At 40.0% G+C, this 11,745-nt stretch overlaps 2 protein-coding genes across 9 annotated transcripts; one reads left to right on the plus strand and one right to left on the minus strand.

The window, feature by feature from the left end:
* Positions 1-33: 33 nt before the first annotated feature.
* Positions 34-7,107, minus strand: ABHD13 (abhydrolase domain containing 13). Of its 6 annotated transcripts, XM_042042527.1 has the most exons (4): positions 6,604-6,920; positions 5,266-5,301; positions 1,460-1,615; positions 34-1,232 (listed from the first exon to the last, which is right to left on the minus strand). In XM_042042527.1, the coding sequence occupies exon 4, from the start codon at positions 1,195-1,197 to the stop codon at positions 184-186; it is 1,014 nt and encodes a 337-aa protein (XP_041898461.1). In that variant the 5' UTR covers positions 1,198-1,232; positions 1,460-1,615; positions 5,266-5,301; positions 6,604-6,920; the 3' UTR covers positions 34-183. The 6 variants fall into 6 exon arrangements, with proteins under 6 accessions (XP_041898461.1, XP_041898480.1, XP_041898443.1 ...); XM_042042546.1 differs by lacking the exons at positions 1,460-1,615; positions 6,604-6,920 and adding an exon at positions 6,981-7,107; XM_042042509.1 differs by lacking the exons at positions 1,460-1,615; positions 6,604-6,920 and adding an exon at positions 6,981-7,030 and having other exon boundaries at positions 5,266-5,297.
* Positions 7,108-7,181: 74 nt separating this feature from the next.
* Positions 7,182-11,486, plus strand: LIG4 (DNA ligase 4). Of its 3 annotated transcripts, none has more exons than XM_042042493.1 (2): positions 7,182-7,263; positions 7,872-11,486. In XM_042042493.1, exon 2 carries the CDS (start codon positions 7,886-7,888, stop codon positions 10,622-10,624), a length of 2,739 nt encoding a protein of 912 aa, XP_041898427.1. In that variant the 5' UTR covers positions 7,182-7,263; positions 7,872-7,885; the 3' UTR covers positions 10,625-11,486. The 3 variants fall into 3 exon arrangements, with proteins under 3 accessions (XP_041898427.1, XP_041898418.1, XP_041898432.1); XM_042042484.1 differs by having other exon boundaries at positions 7,199-7,742; XM_042042498.1 differs by having other exon boundaries at positions 7,200-7,278.
* Positions 11,487-11,745: the final 259 nt, after the last annotated feature.

Here is an 11,745-nt window from a genome sequence, read left to right on the forward strand (position 1 = left end):
CTGCAAATGTAAAAGTTATCTGGAACACCTTAATAAAATATCAGACCTTTCCAAGTTTAATTTCACTCTTTAGGCAAGTACAGACATGACATACATTTAAAAACAGACATTCTTTTACCACTTATCACAAATCAAGGTACAGTGCAGGTACTTGCCCTACCCCACCCCAAAGAAGAATATCAACTATATTATTGTTACGTTAGATGATGTTTTCGCCATTTCTTCAGGGGAGTGACTCTTTATTACTTCTTTGATGAACTGTTCAAGTGCAGTGAAATAACCCTGGCACTGCCAAGTGTCATTGTGAGTTCCATCAGGAAATATCGCCAATCTCTTAGTCCGAGCTGGGGATAATTCATAAAGTTGCTTCATCATAACTGGTGGAATTAACTGGTCAGACAACCCAGAGATGAAGAGAGAAGGCATTCTGCACTGAGAGATTTTTCTGTAGGATAGAAATTTATTTTTGTAGCACCATAACGGAAGATACCTCATCGGAAAGAAAGAGAACAAAGTGCTGGCCATGTATGGGATGCTAAGAAAGGTGTTCTCCACCACAATGGCAGAAATCCTATGGGAGTTTTCAGAAGCTAAGTGAATAGCTACTGCTCCCCCCAAGGAACGACCAAAAAGAAAAATTTTTGTTTTATCAAGATCAGACCGAGTCATCACATAGTCTAAGACAGCCTCAGAATCTAAGTACAAGCCTTCTTCGCTTGCTTCTCCTTCGCTTTTTCCATACCCTCTATAATCGACCAGAATTAAGTTTACTTTCAGGTTTACCAGCATTAACAAAGCATTTGGCAACCTGTGGCCAATGTTGCCTGCATTCCCGTGAAAGTAAATGATGGTTGGAGAATACGCTGCATTGTCCCCAGTGTATCTCAGCAGAATAAGATTGAGAAGAACTCCATCTTTGGTTTTGATGAAAATGTTTTCATGTGGTATACCAGTAGGCATTGGAACATAAAGGCGTGATGAAGAGGGCTGTTCAGGGAAGTAAAGCAGAACATCCTGGAATTTATATAATATACCCGCTATTGATACAAATATTAATATAAGTAGTATAATGCCTCCGTACAAGTGAAAAGTCACTATCAAGGGCAAAAGACAAATACGGCAGAGACTCCAAGACCAGGAAGCCAAAGCTAGTAGCCATCTTTTAACAAAGGTCCAAAGCATCCATGATTTTTCCATTGTAGAAGTCACTGATTTTTTACTCCAAGTAAATCCTGCAAAAGAACCCAAATGTATAGATATAAATATAGGGAAAAGAAAAAGAAAGCAATTTAAGCATTTGTACTTGGAGGAGATTAATGGCAAGTCAACGTATTGGAGCATTAACATAAAATTTGGTGGCAAACTCCCTTTGAACTTTTGGAAACCATTTGACTGTGTAAAACAAGCAGAAAAGCAATCATAAGGGAAAGGCTTTAGAACTCTTCAAAATCCCACTTACAGTGTTTCTGATGGCAAAGTCCATTAACAGCACTAGAAGATTGGTTGACTGAGACCACAGTAACTTCTGCTTTCCCTCAGACTTTTTCCTTCTAGCCAAGAGAACAACCATACAGATTGTACTACCAGTTTGTCAAAGCTGCTCATGTAAGTAACTCTAGAAGTCAGAGAACACAAACAAAAATAGCCTTTATTTCTAAGTTGCTAAGTAGCACACAGTAAGCCTGTGCACGTCACCCTGCAGCCACTGGAGGCTCACCACACATCCCAGCACTGCTATGGGTTAGTGGCTGTCTTTCAGCATCTCAATCAACTGTGGTTACAGAGCAACACCTGAACTGCTTAGAAGAGAGAGACTCCTCTATACTGTATACCTCTATACCACATTCTAGTTACATTTGTGACAGATTTTTTTGCTATATTTTGATTGCTTCTGATTTATAACAATCATTTTCTATTATCAGATCAGTAATCCACATTAAGTCCTTAGCAGGATGGAAGATTTTATCATCATGCTAGACCACTGAAAACAGTCAGCTAACTACATTATTCTCTGGTCATTGAAAAGCACTGTTGAAAATACCAAACATGAAAACAGATTCATGACAAAAACATACAGCATAAAATGAGGAGAGTGATGTTAATGACAACAGATTAAACCTTCTTTCCAACCAAAAGAGATAGTTATGTCTCCCAGCATCCATACAGGATCTCACAGTATTCACTCCTGGTTCATATGTAAACAAACAAAAACTGCCAAACCTACACAAAAACTACAGTAAAAGACACAAAGTTATAACCTCCTAAAATGATATAGCACAGCAATAATCTGAATTCAAACTCCAAAGGAGTTTGACATGCAGAGATGCATCCAAGCATTTTACACCAACCATAATGGTAGGCTCGAGTGACAGAAGGTGAGCTCTGCAGCTACAGCCTTTGCATTCCACAGATATGAGCACCCAATCTGACCAGGAAAAACTGCTATCTCTAACTATTTTATGCAAAAATTAGAAATAAATCAGAAATAAAAATAACTCTGTCACATCTTAAGATTCATGTATTAACTAAAACCAGTGTGATATTAAGCTTTTATATAGTGTATCTATTTCAAATACATAAAACTGGTGAAATGTAGTCTAAAAGAGCAGTTATCCCAACTTTGTTGTCTTATATTATTTACAAGGTCATGTTTACTATCCACATCCAAGTATGCACAAATATTGTCTATATGAAAATATAATTCTTGTGATCTGTTCCCCTTAAAAAGAATTCACAACAATTAGGAGACATATAAAGTAGCTACTTCAATTTCTAAGAGAACTTCCTAAAGAAGTTAACAAACATTTCCTGCATTACATTTCAAGACTATAAGAACATTGATAAAGAGACAGTAAAACCATTCTCCTTACCAATGCTATTAAACACTTTGCTGACTTTCTTACAAAATGAAAGGAACTCTAAAATGCTTTCTCAGAAAGATATTCACAAGAGTAAGAGACCCACTGTTAAACAAAACTACTAAGAGACAAAGAAGTAATAAAAATCTCACTTGAAGTGATTGAGTTTTGCAATGGCTATCCCACATACACTAAGGACTATTATTTGGAGACTGATACCCAGAGCTGATTTTATAAGCCATGTTGGTTTCATGAGAAGTGCACCACTCCCATTTTTATTTCAGCAGGCTAGTATTATCAAAATGCTATACTACTGAGATACTACTGCTGTGTGATTACTTCTTTTATATATATATATATATATAGGTGTATATGTATATATATATATATATAGGTATATATAAATACTTTGCTACTGGAGTTGCAAAACCAGTACACCCTACAACTAAAGTTTAACATACAGCAAGTAGTTAGCAGGAAGGGCAAACTACACAGCCACAAATGTATCACACTCACTATATATTTTAATAAAGCTGACTACTCGGTAGTACTGAACAATTACATTACTATTTACTAAAGTTTTTTTCCCAGCTATGTGAAACTTCACTAGTTCAATCATTTCCAGGCCTTCACATCCTACTGCAAGACTTATTAGCTAGAGAACTAAGATAAAATTTCTCCTAGGTTCTTCCCCACCTTCCAATACCAATTAAAAGACCACTAGAGCAGAAAAAGATGGTTTCTCAAACAAGTACACAGGCTTAGAAGAGGCTCAAAACCAAATCAATACAAGCTCATTCTCAATAAAGCTACAATCCACACTTTCCTGGGAACTCAAAGCAACAGACCTTCCAAACACTATCTGGGACAGTAGAAAATGATACAAACAGAACAAAATTTCCACTTGAAGGACAGAAATAAAAAGGGTAAGCTAATATAGTAATATTCAGTGAGCAGTAAGGTCAGCACTTTCTGAATTCTGAGATTTGAGACTGTTCAACATACTGCAAGACAACACACACACACAGAGAATTCTCTTCTTGGTCTTTATTTCCCACTCCTGGTGCGCTGGATGGGAAATTACAAACCTTTCAAGCAGTTTACAATGTAACATCTTATGCTGGAAATATTCTGTCTTGAATTATGTAGAGCATGTGTTGTATTTCTCTTGTATCTCTAATTTTGTGACTAATAGGGGGCCAGAAAAATCTGGAAAAGGCATGAGAGTGGGAGAACAGTGTATTTAGACTTTGATGTGGTCAACTTGAGAAACAGAGCAGACCCACCACCTTGACAAACCTGATCCTCTCTCTAGACAAGACTGCTTCTGTTCCTAGACTACAAGAACCAGTCATGGATTTGCCCCATAACTGTCTGATGTTCCAGTTATAGCAAGAAGCATTCACCCCTTTAAGTTCTTGGAGGGCATTCTTGCTTCAATTAAAAAAATAATAATTTTTGGAAGAAATAATGTATTAGAACACTACTGTATTTCAAGTAATTGTTGCAACTTTGAAAGCAACAAGATTTTGCTGTAACAAGGAGTCACATCCCATTTTACAGCATTCACTGTATTTCATAATCACTGATTATTTAAACTAAGTTAAAGGCTAGGTAAATAAGCATAAGGACACTTTGAAAAAAAATTTTCCTCTTGTCCCTCTGGTAATGTGCATTAAAAAGGCTAACCTTTCAGAAGCCTGATACTTCCCACAAGTATTTATTTGGTGATGCTCATAAGCTTAAACGACCAGCAGAAGACAGTACTGAAATACAAAGCTTCACTGTGAAAACCATTGCCACGTAGGAACAGCAGTGCAGCCCAACTCAACGTTAAGACCTAATGAAAGTAAGACTTAGCCAGATTGCTGTTGTACCTGTGGCTTAAACTGCCTCAGAACTGTACTGTCTCTCAAAACAGAAAGGAAATTTGGAAGCTGTGAGTTTCAGCTTTGTGTTGGGATATACACGTATGTTGATATAAACACATTTCTCTATTGATGCATCTCCACTGCCAAATCCACAGCCTAGGAACTACTACAGACCTCTGTGTTCTACCAGATGAGCTACACATCCCAAAATTAGGTAATTACTGAAAATACAAATCACTCACAACAATAAAAAGTTTGAGAAAAAATAAACTCTTTATGATCAAGGCGTTTTAACAATATTCTGCTTTGCCCTAGTACTATTTTTTAAATGGTTAATGCTATTGTCGGCAAAAAAAAAAAAAATCACAAAAATTCAAGTGTATATTTAAAGTACTGGGGAACAATTATTGTTCATTTTGAATGGCAGCTGAAATTACTCCTGTATCTGCCACAGGTTCTGTTATTTTGTCTTTGTCTACATTTTTAATATTAAAAAGTACCATTTTCATACACTAATCATATCATAAAACATTTACCTTTAGATGTGATGATTTCCCAGGCTTCATCTCTGCCTGAAAAACAATTCCATTTATGAATTTTGAGTAATATTGTTTTGAATTACACATGTAATTTACTGTTTATTTTGTTACTTGAAAGAAAATTAAGAAGTGATAAGAGCCAAAGCCCCTAGAAGTTACAACTGCTTCACTAATGAAACTGTGCATCTCATGCTCCTCTTATCAAGCTGAATGCTTATTTGAAACATTTGATGAACTTCAAAATATCTTATAATGAAGTCCAAGAATCACAATAAAATGTCCTGGACTAGATACACAATACACAGTATATAACAATACTGTAATATTATAATAATATACATACATAGCTATAATGATCTTAATAATAATATAGCATATATACATAGTGCATAAAAACAAACATGACACTGTCTCCTTAAAACTAACTTCTAGTGCATAAACAGCTTTAAAGTTAGTGCTAAGAAGCACAATCAGGTGTTTAATGGCTGCTTCCTCATTAAAGAGCTTTAAAAAAAAAAAGTCTTAACACTCACTGCAATCCTTTGGATTTCAAAACAAACAGACAAAATCAATTATTTCTCTGTGTTCTTAAGAAATACCTAATGACATCTGTTTGTCTCCACTTCCTTTTCCTAGACCCTACCTCCTCCAGATACAGAGAAGATTTGCACAAGTGTTATATTTACTCATATTTATTCAGAAGACATCTGTAAGTAGAAATATTAGGTCCTCAACTGGAAAAAAGTTAAGTTTCAGAGGGGAGAAATGATCCGGAAGAAGACCTACAAGCTTAGTAAGGACAAGAAAAATACTTTTCTTAGTACTAAAATCCTACAGAGACACTCATTAGGAAAAAAAAAAAAAGAGAAAAGCAACAGCAAAGTAGCGACTCCTAACAAAGGAAAAAAGTACAGTAAGAATAACTTCAGTGTCACGCATTTAACGGCTCTGGCTTTAAAAATCAACGAGTCGCTTGTCCTACTTATTTCAAACAGCCAACATCTACAGCTCTACATCAAGTTGCATATATTCACAACTGAAAATGCTTTCCCCTGAACTCGCGTGATACTTTTCCCAACTGACAAATGTTACAAGTATCATCATAATTCAATGTCTTGAATTACGATATTACCGGGTAAAAAAACCCCCAAACAACAACAATCCAAGGTTGGCCATATTAGAACCTTCGCTTTCTAGGGACCATAGGCTCCTAAAACATAGTAATTTTCAAGCTTGCTAAATTATTTCCTTTTGACTTAAGAGAAACACCCGGTTCAGCCTTTTCAAAACAATCACTCGGCCCATTAAGAACACTACAGTTACCACTAGCCCCACCTTCTACAAGCACCCATTTGCAGGAATTGTTCCATATGGCAGTGGAGACAAACGAAACACAGGAGCAAGACCTTGCTGCCAAGAAGCTAAAGATCTCCCGGGGCTTCGCAGGAAGGCGCCTGCAGGAACTTTTATCGGCGCTGTCAAGGGAGCAGCTCCTCGGCAGCCACGTCCCGCTGTGCAGGCACAGGAGCCACACTCCGCCCGGGACAGCGTCTCGCCTGCCGCCGCTCCGGGGAAGAGCGGCGTTTAGTCTCGGCGAGACCCCAAACCCGGCGGCCGCCCCCGCTCCCACTCGCCCCGGCGCGGCCTCACGGGCCAGGGACCGCCCCTCCCGTGCCGCGGCCGCGACGGGCCCGAGGCGCCGCCAGACCCACCCGCCGCATCCTCCCGGGCGGCCGCCGGTGCCTCGGGCCAGCGCAGACCCCGACGCGCAACTTCAACCACCGCTCCTTCCTCCCGAGGCAGGAAGTCACCGCAGCCGCGGTTCCGCTTCCAGGGCACAGCCCGGCCGTTCTCCCTTCTCTCCCCGCCTTTCCCCGCCCCGGGCTCCGCCACCGTTCCCCGCCCCGGCCCGGGGGAGGAGCGCGGACCGCAGCGTCAGCAGGCCGGTCCGCCTGTTCCGGGGTGGGGGGCGGCTGGTGTTACCCCGCTCCGCAGGTAGCCGCGGTCCCCGTGAGTCTCCCCTGGCGTGGCCGTTCCTCCATCGTCCCGGCTGTCTGGTCCCGTGCGAAGCGGGAGGTGCCCCGCGGGCGGTGTCCGCTCCCCCCGCGCTGCGGCCACGGCAGCGCCGTGTGGGGGATGCGGGGTGCGCGGGTGCGGTCCCTCTCCGCGGGACGAGCACGGGAGCGGCGTCCGGCCCCGTTGGACACCGCTCCCCCCGCCGGCACGGAGCAGCCGGGGGGCAGGGGCCGAGGCGCGTGGTGTCGGGAGCAGGCTGCGTTCCCGGGGAAGGCGGAGGAGGGAATCGGTGTTTGAGCAGTGGAAGGTCCCGCCTGGGCAGCAGCGGGAGAGGAGCGCGGTGCCTTGTCCTGCTGTGCAGACCTCTGTCTAGGTGACGCCGGTGTTTCAGTGTCTCAGCCTCGCTGCTGAGTTTGATCTTCAACTGAGGACAGCGGAACCAGCTGGTGACCTTTAAGGTAGTGGTTAGATTTTAGTTAGAAAAATGAGTAAAACAGTAAATCCTAGTAAGAGATGTTTTTTTTTTTTTAGACAGAATAACGTGGTGGCGTTTTGTTTATAATTATGCAATTTTGTTTTGTTCCCAGTGAAAAACAGACTGATGGCTTCTGCACCTGTTTCGCAGCCTCCTCCCAAAAAAACGGTGGCCTCTCACGTGCCTTTTGCCGATCTGTGTTCTACACTGGAGCGAATACAGAAGTGTAAATCTCGTCCAGAGAAAACCAAGTATTTCAAGGATTTTCTGGATTCCTGGAGGAAATTCCATGATGCACTTCATAAAAAAGAGAAAGACGTCACAGATTCCTTTTACCCAGCTATGCGACTTATTCTCCCACAGTTGGAAAGAGAAAGGATGGCATATGGAATTAAAGAAACTATGCTTGCGAAACTCTATATTGAACTGCTTCATTTACCAAAAGATGGAAAGGATGCTGCAAAGCTTTTAAATTACAGAACACCTACAGGCTCACGTGGAGATGCTGGAGATTTTGCAATGATCGCATACTTTGTGCTGAAACCTAGGAGCCCAAAACAAGGCAGACTGACAATAGAACAAGTAAATGAACACTTAGATGCAATAGCTAATAATAATGCTGCTAAAAACAAGGGTCAGTTAAAGAAAAGTCTTCTTCAGTTAATTACCCAGAGCACAGCACTGGAACAAAAATGGCTTATCCGAATGATTATAAAGGATCTAAAGCTTGGTGTTAGTCAACAAACTATATTTTCTATTTTCCATCCTGATGCTGCTGAATTGCACAATGTTACTACTGATTTGGAAAAAGTTTGCAGACAACTGCATGATCCGTCTGTCTCACTTAGTGATGTTTCTATCACATTGTTTTCTGCCTTTAAACCAATGCTTGCTGCTATTGCAGATGTCCAGCAAATTGAGAAACAAATGAGTAACCAGACATTCTACATAGAAACTAAGCTGGATGGTGAACGTATGCAGATGCACAAAGATGGGGATGTGTACAAGTATTTTTCCCGAAATGGGTTTGACTATACTCAGCAGTTTGGTGCTTCACCCCTTGAAGGTTCATTAACGCCATTTATTCATAATGTATTTAAGAGCAATATAAAAAATTGCATTCTTGATGGTGAAATGATGGCTTACAATCCTGAGACACAAACCTTTATGCAAAAAGGAAACAAATTTGACATCAAAAGAATGGTGGAGGACTCTGATCTGCAGACCTGCTTCTGTGTATTTGATGTATTGATGGTTAATGATCAGAAGTTGGGGCATGAAGTACTAAGCAAAAGATATGAAATATTAAGTAGTGTGTTTACTCTGGTAAAGGGCAGGATACATGTTGTCCATAAGAGAAGTGCCAGAACAAGAAAAGAAGTAATTGATGCTTTAAATGAAGCAATAGATAACAGAGAGGAAGGGATTATGGTAAAAGATCCCATGTCTGTATACAAGCCTGACAAACGTGGGGAAGGCTGGTTAAAAATCAAGCCAGAATATGTCAATGGACTGATGGATGAACTGGACCTTTTAATTGTTGGTGGTTACTGGGGGAAGGGGTCTCGTGGTGGAATGATGTCTCATTTTCTATGTGCTATTGCCGAGACGCCCCCTCCAAATGAAAAACCGACCATTTTCCACTCCATTTGTCGTGTTGGCTCTGGCTGTACTATGAAAGAGTTGTATGATCTGGGCTTGAAACTGGCTAAATACTGGAAGCCCTACCATAGGAAGGATCCTCCTGGTAACATTTTGTGTGGAACTGAAAAACCTGAAATGTACATTGAACCTTGCAACTCTGTCATAGTTCAGATCAAGGCAGCTGAGATTGTTGACAGTGATATGTACAAAACTGACTGTACTTTGAGATTCCCCCGAATTGAGAAGATAAGGGAAGACAAAGAATGGTATGAGTGCATGACTTCAGACATGTTAGAAGACCTCAGAAGCAAAGCACAAGGAAAGCTGGCATCTAAGCACCTTCATATAGATGAGTATGATGAGCCACATGAGAAAAAAAGGAAAACTGTTTCAAAGGTGAGGAAGATAATTGGCATAGCTGAGCAATTTAAAGCTCCTGATCTTTCTAGTGTAAGCAAGGTTTCAAATGTATTTGAAGATGTCGAGTTTTGTGTTATGACAGGAATGGGAAAATACTCGAAGTCTGAGCTGGAAAGCAGAATAGCCCAATGTGGTGGCAATGTGGTGCAGAACCCAGGGCCGGAGACTTACTGTGTCATTGCAGGAGCTGAGAATGTCAGAGTGAAAAACATCATTGCTTCCAACAAATATGATGTGGTGAGGGCAGAGTGGCTCCTTCAGTGTTTTCAAACCAAAATGCTGGTGCCTTGGCAACCAGCCTTTATGATTCACATGTCTCCTGACACAAAAGAACATTTTGCTCGTGAGTATGATTGTTATGGAGACAGTTACACAGCAAACACAGATGTTGCACAGCTCAAGGAAGTGTTCTCAAGAATGAAAGACAGTAAGGCAATGCCTCTGCACTTGATTGCAGAGCTAGAAGAGCGTTACTGGTGGAACAGCTGTCAGCTCGGTATATTCAGAGGAAGCACTGTTTATGTGGACTGTTATGCTGTTGTTAATGAGCCCAAAAGCAAAATCCCTGGAAATACACTATCAATTAGAGCTTTGGAGCTCCGTTTTTATGGTGCAAAAGTAGTTTCTCAGCTCAAAGAGGGTGTCTCCCATGTTGTTATAGGAGAAGATCATTCACGGGTAGAAGAGATGAAAGCACTCAGGAGAACATTTCGGAAAAAATTTAAAATTGTATCTGAGCTGTGGGTAACACACTCAGTGGAGGAAGGAGTCACAAAGAATGAAAGTCAGTACTTGGTTTAAAGTAGTTTTTAAGATTGGAGCAAAGGCATGATTGGACTGGTATTTTGTGAGGTTATCGTAAATTCTTCATGTGTTCTCATGTCTGTTTAAAGCTGGCTCTGGCTAAAGAATAACGCTGAATTGCTGAAATCAGAGGAAGGCTTTTAATTTTATTGTTGCGGAAGCAAGAGGATGCAAAGCTATGTTGAAGAGAAAAAAAGCCACAAGATAAATAATTTAAGCCTTTAAATCCACAAACAGGTCTGAGGAGAGATCTAAAATTTAAATAAATAAAATATGTTTGAAACTGGCTAGTATTTTCTAGATTTAATAATGCTTACCTCCATTGTTCAAAGTGGAGACATTAATTTATTATTTTATGGAGATTCTGCTATTTATCTATTGTTTAATTATCAATTTGCCATCACATTCATGTTTTTGTAGACTTGTTTTGTATGTATTCCTTATGCTAGAGAATTCAGTAATTTATAAACTTAATCTGTACTATTTTAATTTGCTTACATTGGTTTTAGCATTGAGCACCACACAGCCTCAGAAGCACTTTGATTTTAGGATACTGTGTAGATTCCACGTTTCTTTGTGTAAATAGCCTTTGTACAATAGAACCTAAACTTTTCATTGAGGTGATAATGAATTAATAATGATCTATATGTGTATGAAATCCAAATCAATTACTTAAAAATTTTAATAACCTCCTGTGCTCATTACAGTTTAACTGTGAGGTGTGACAGGACTAGGCTTTTACAAGTAACCATCAGTTTATCTTTTAAAAATGCTTCTTAGTCTATTGTGGGATTAATTTCCAAATATCCAGCTCAATGTATATTTTTCCAATTACTAAATAAAATCTATTTTTAAAGTCTGCCTGGTATTTATTTTTAGTTAGCAGTAACTTTTGAAAAGCACAAAACTTAGTTTCTTGTTTTACTGTTAGATAATTCATGCATTAACTTTGAGGGGAGAAAAGTTGAGGCCTCGTTTCTTGTTATGTCAACGTTGGAATCAAACAGAAGTGAAGTTGGGCAGATCACACGGAGTCAGTTTTTAGCTGAGCTCTTTCTTCAGTGCTTTTCGTGGTCATGTTCATACAAAAGTTCCTGTAAAAAGAATTGGGAAATGTT

Source organism: Corvus kubaryi, unplaced genomic scaffold (assembly GCF_017639235.1).
Source record: "Corvus kubaryi isolate FWS band 111438036 unplaced genomic scaffold, C.kubaryi_AGA036_p1.0 133, whole genome shotgun sequence".
In the NCBI taxonomy this organism is placed as follows: domain Eukaryota; kingdom Metazoa; phylum Chordata; class Aves; order Passeriformes; family Corvidae; genus Corvus; species Corvus kubaryi.

Coding starts and splice junctions, on each gene's coding strand:
- ABHD13 (XM_042042546.1), bottom strand. CDS start 1,197: ATGGAAAAATCATGGATGCTTTGGACCTTTGTTAAAAGATGGCTACTA.
- LIG4 (XM_042042493.1), top strand. CDS start 7,886: ATGGCTTCTGCACCTGTTTCGCAGCCTCCTCCCAAAAAAACGGTGGCC.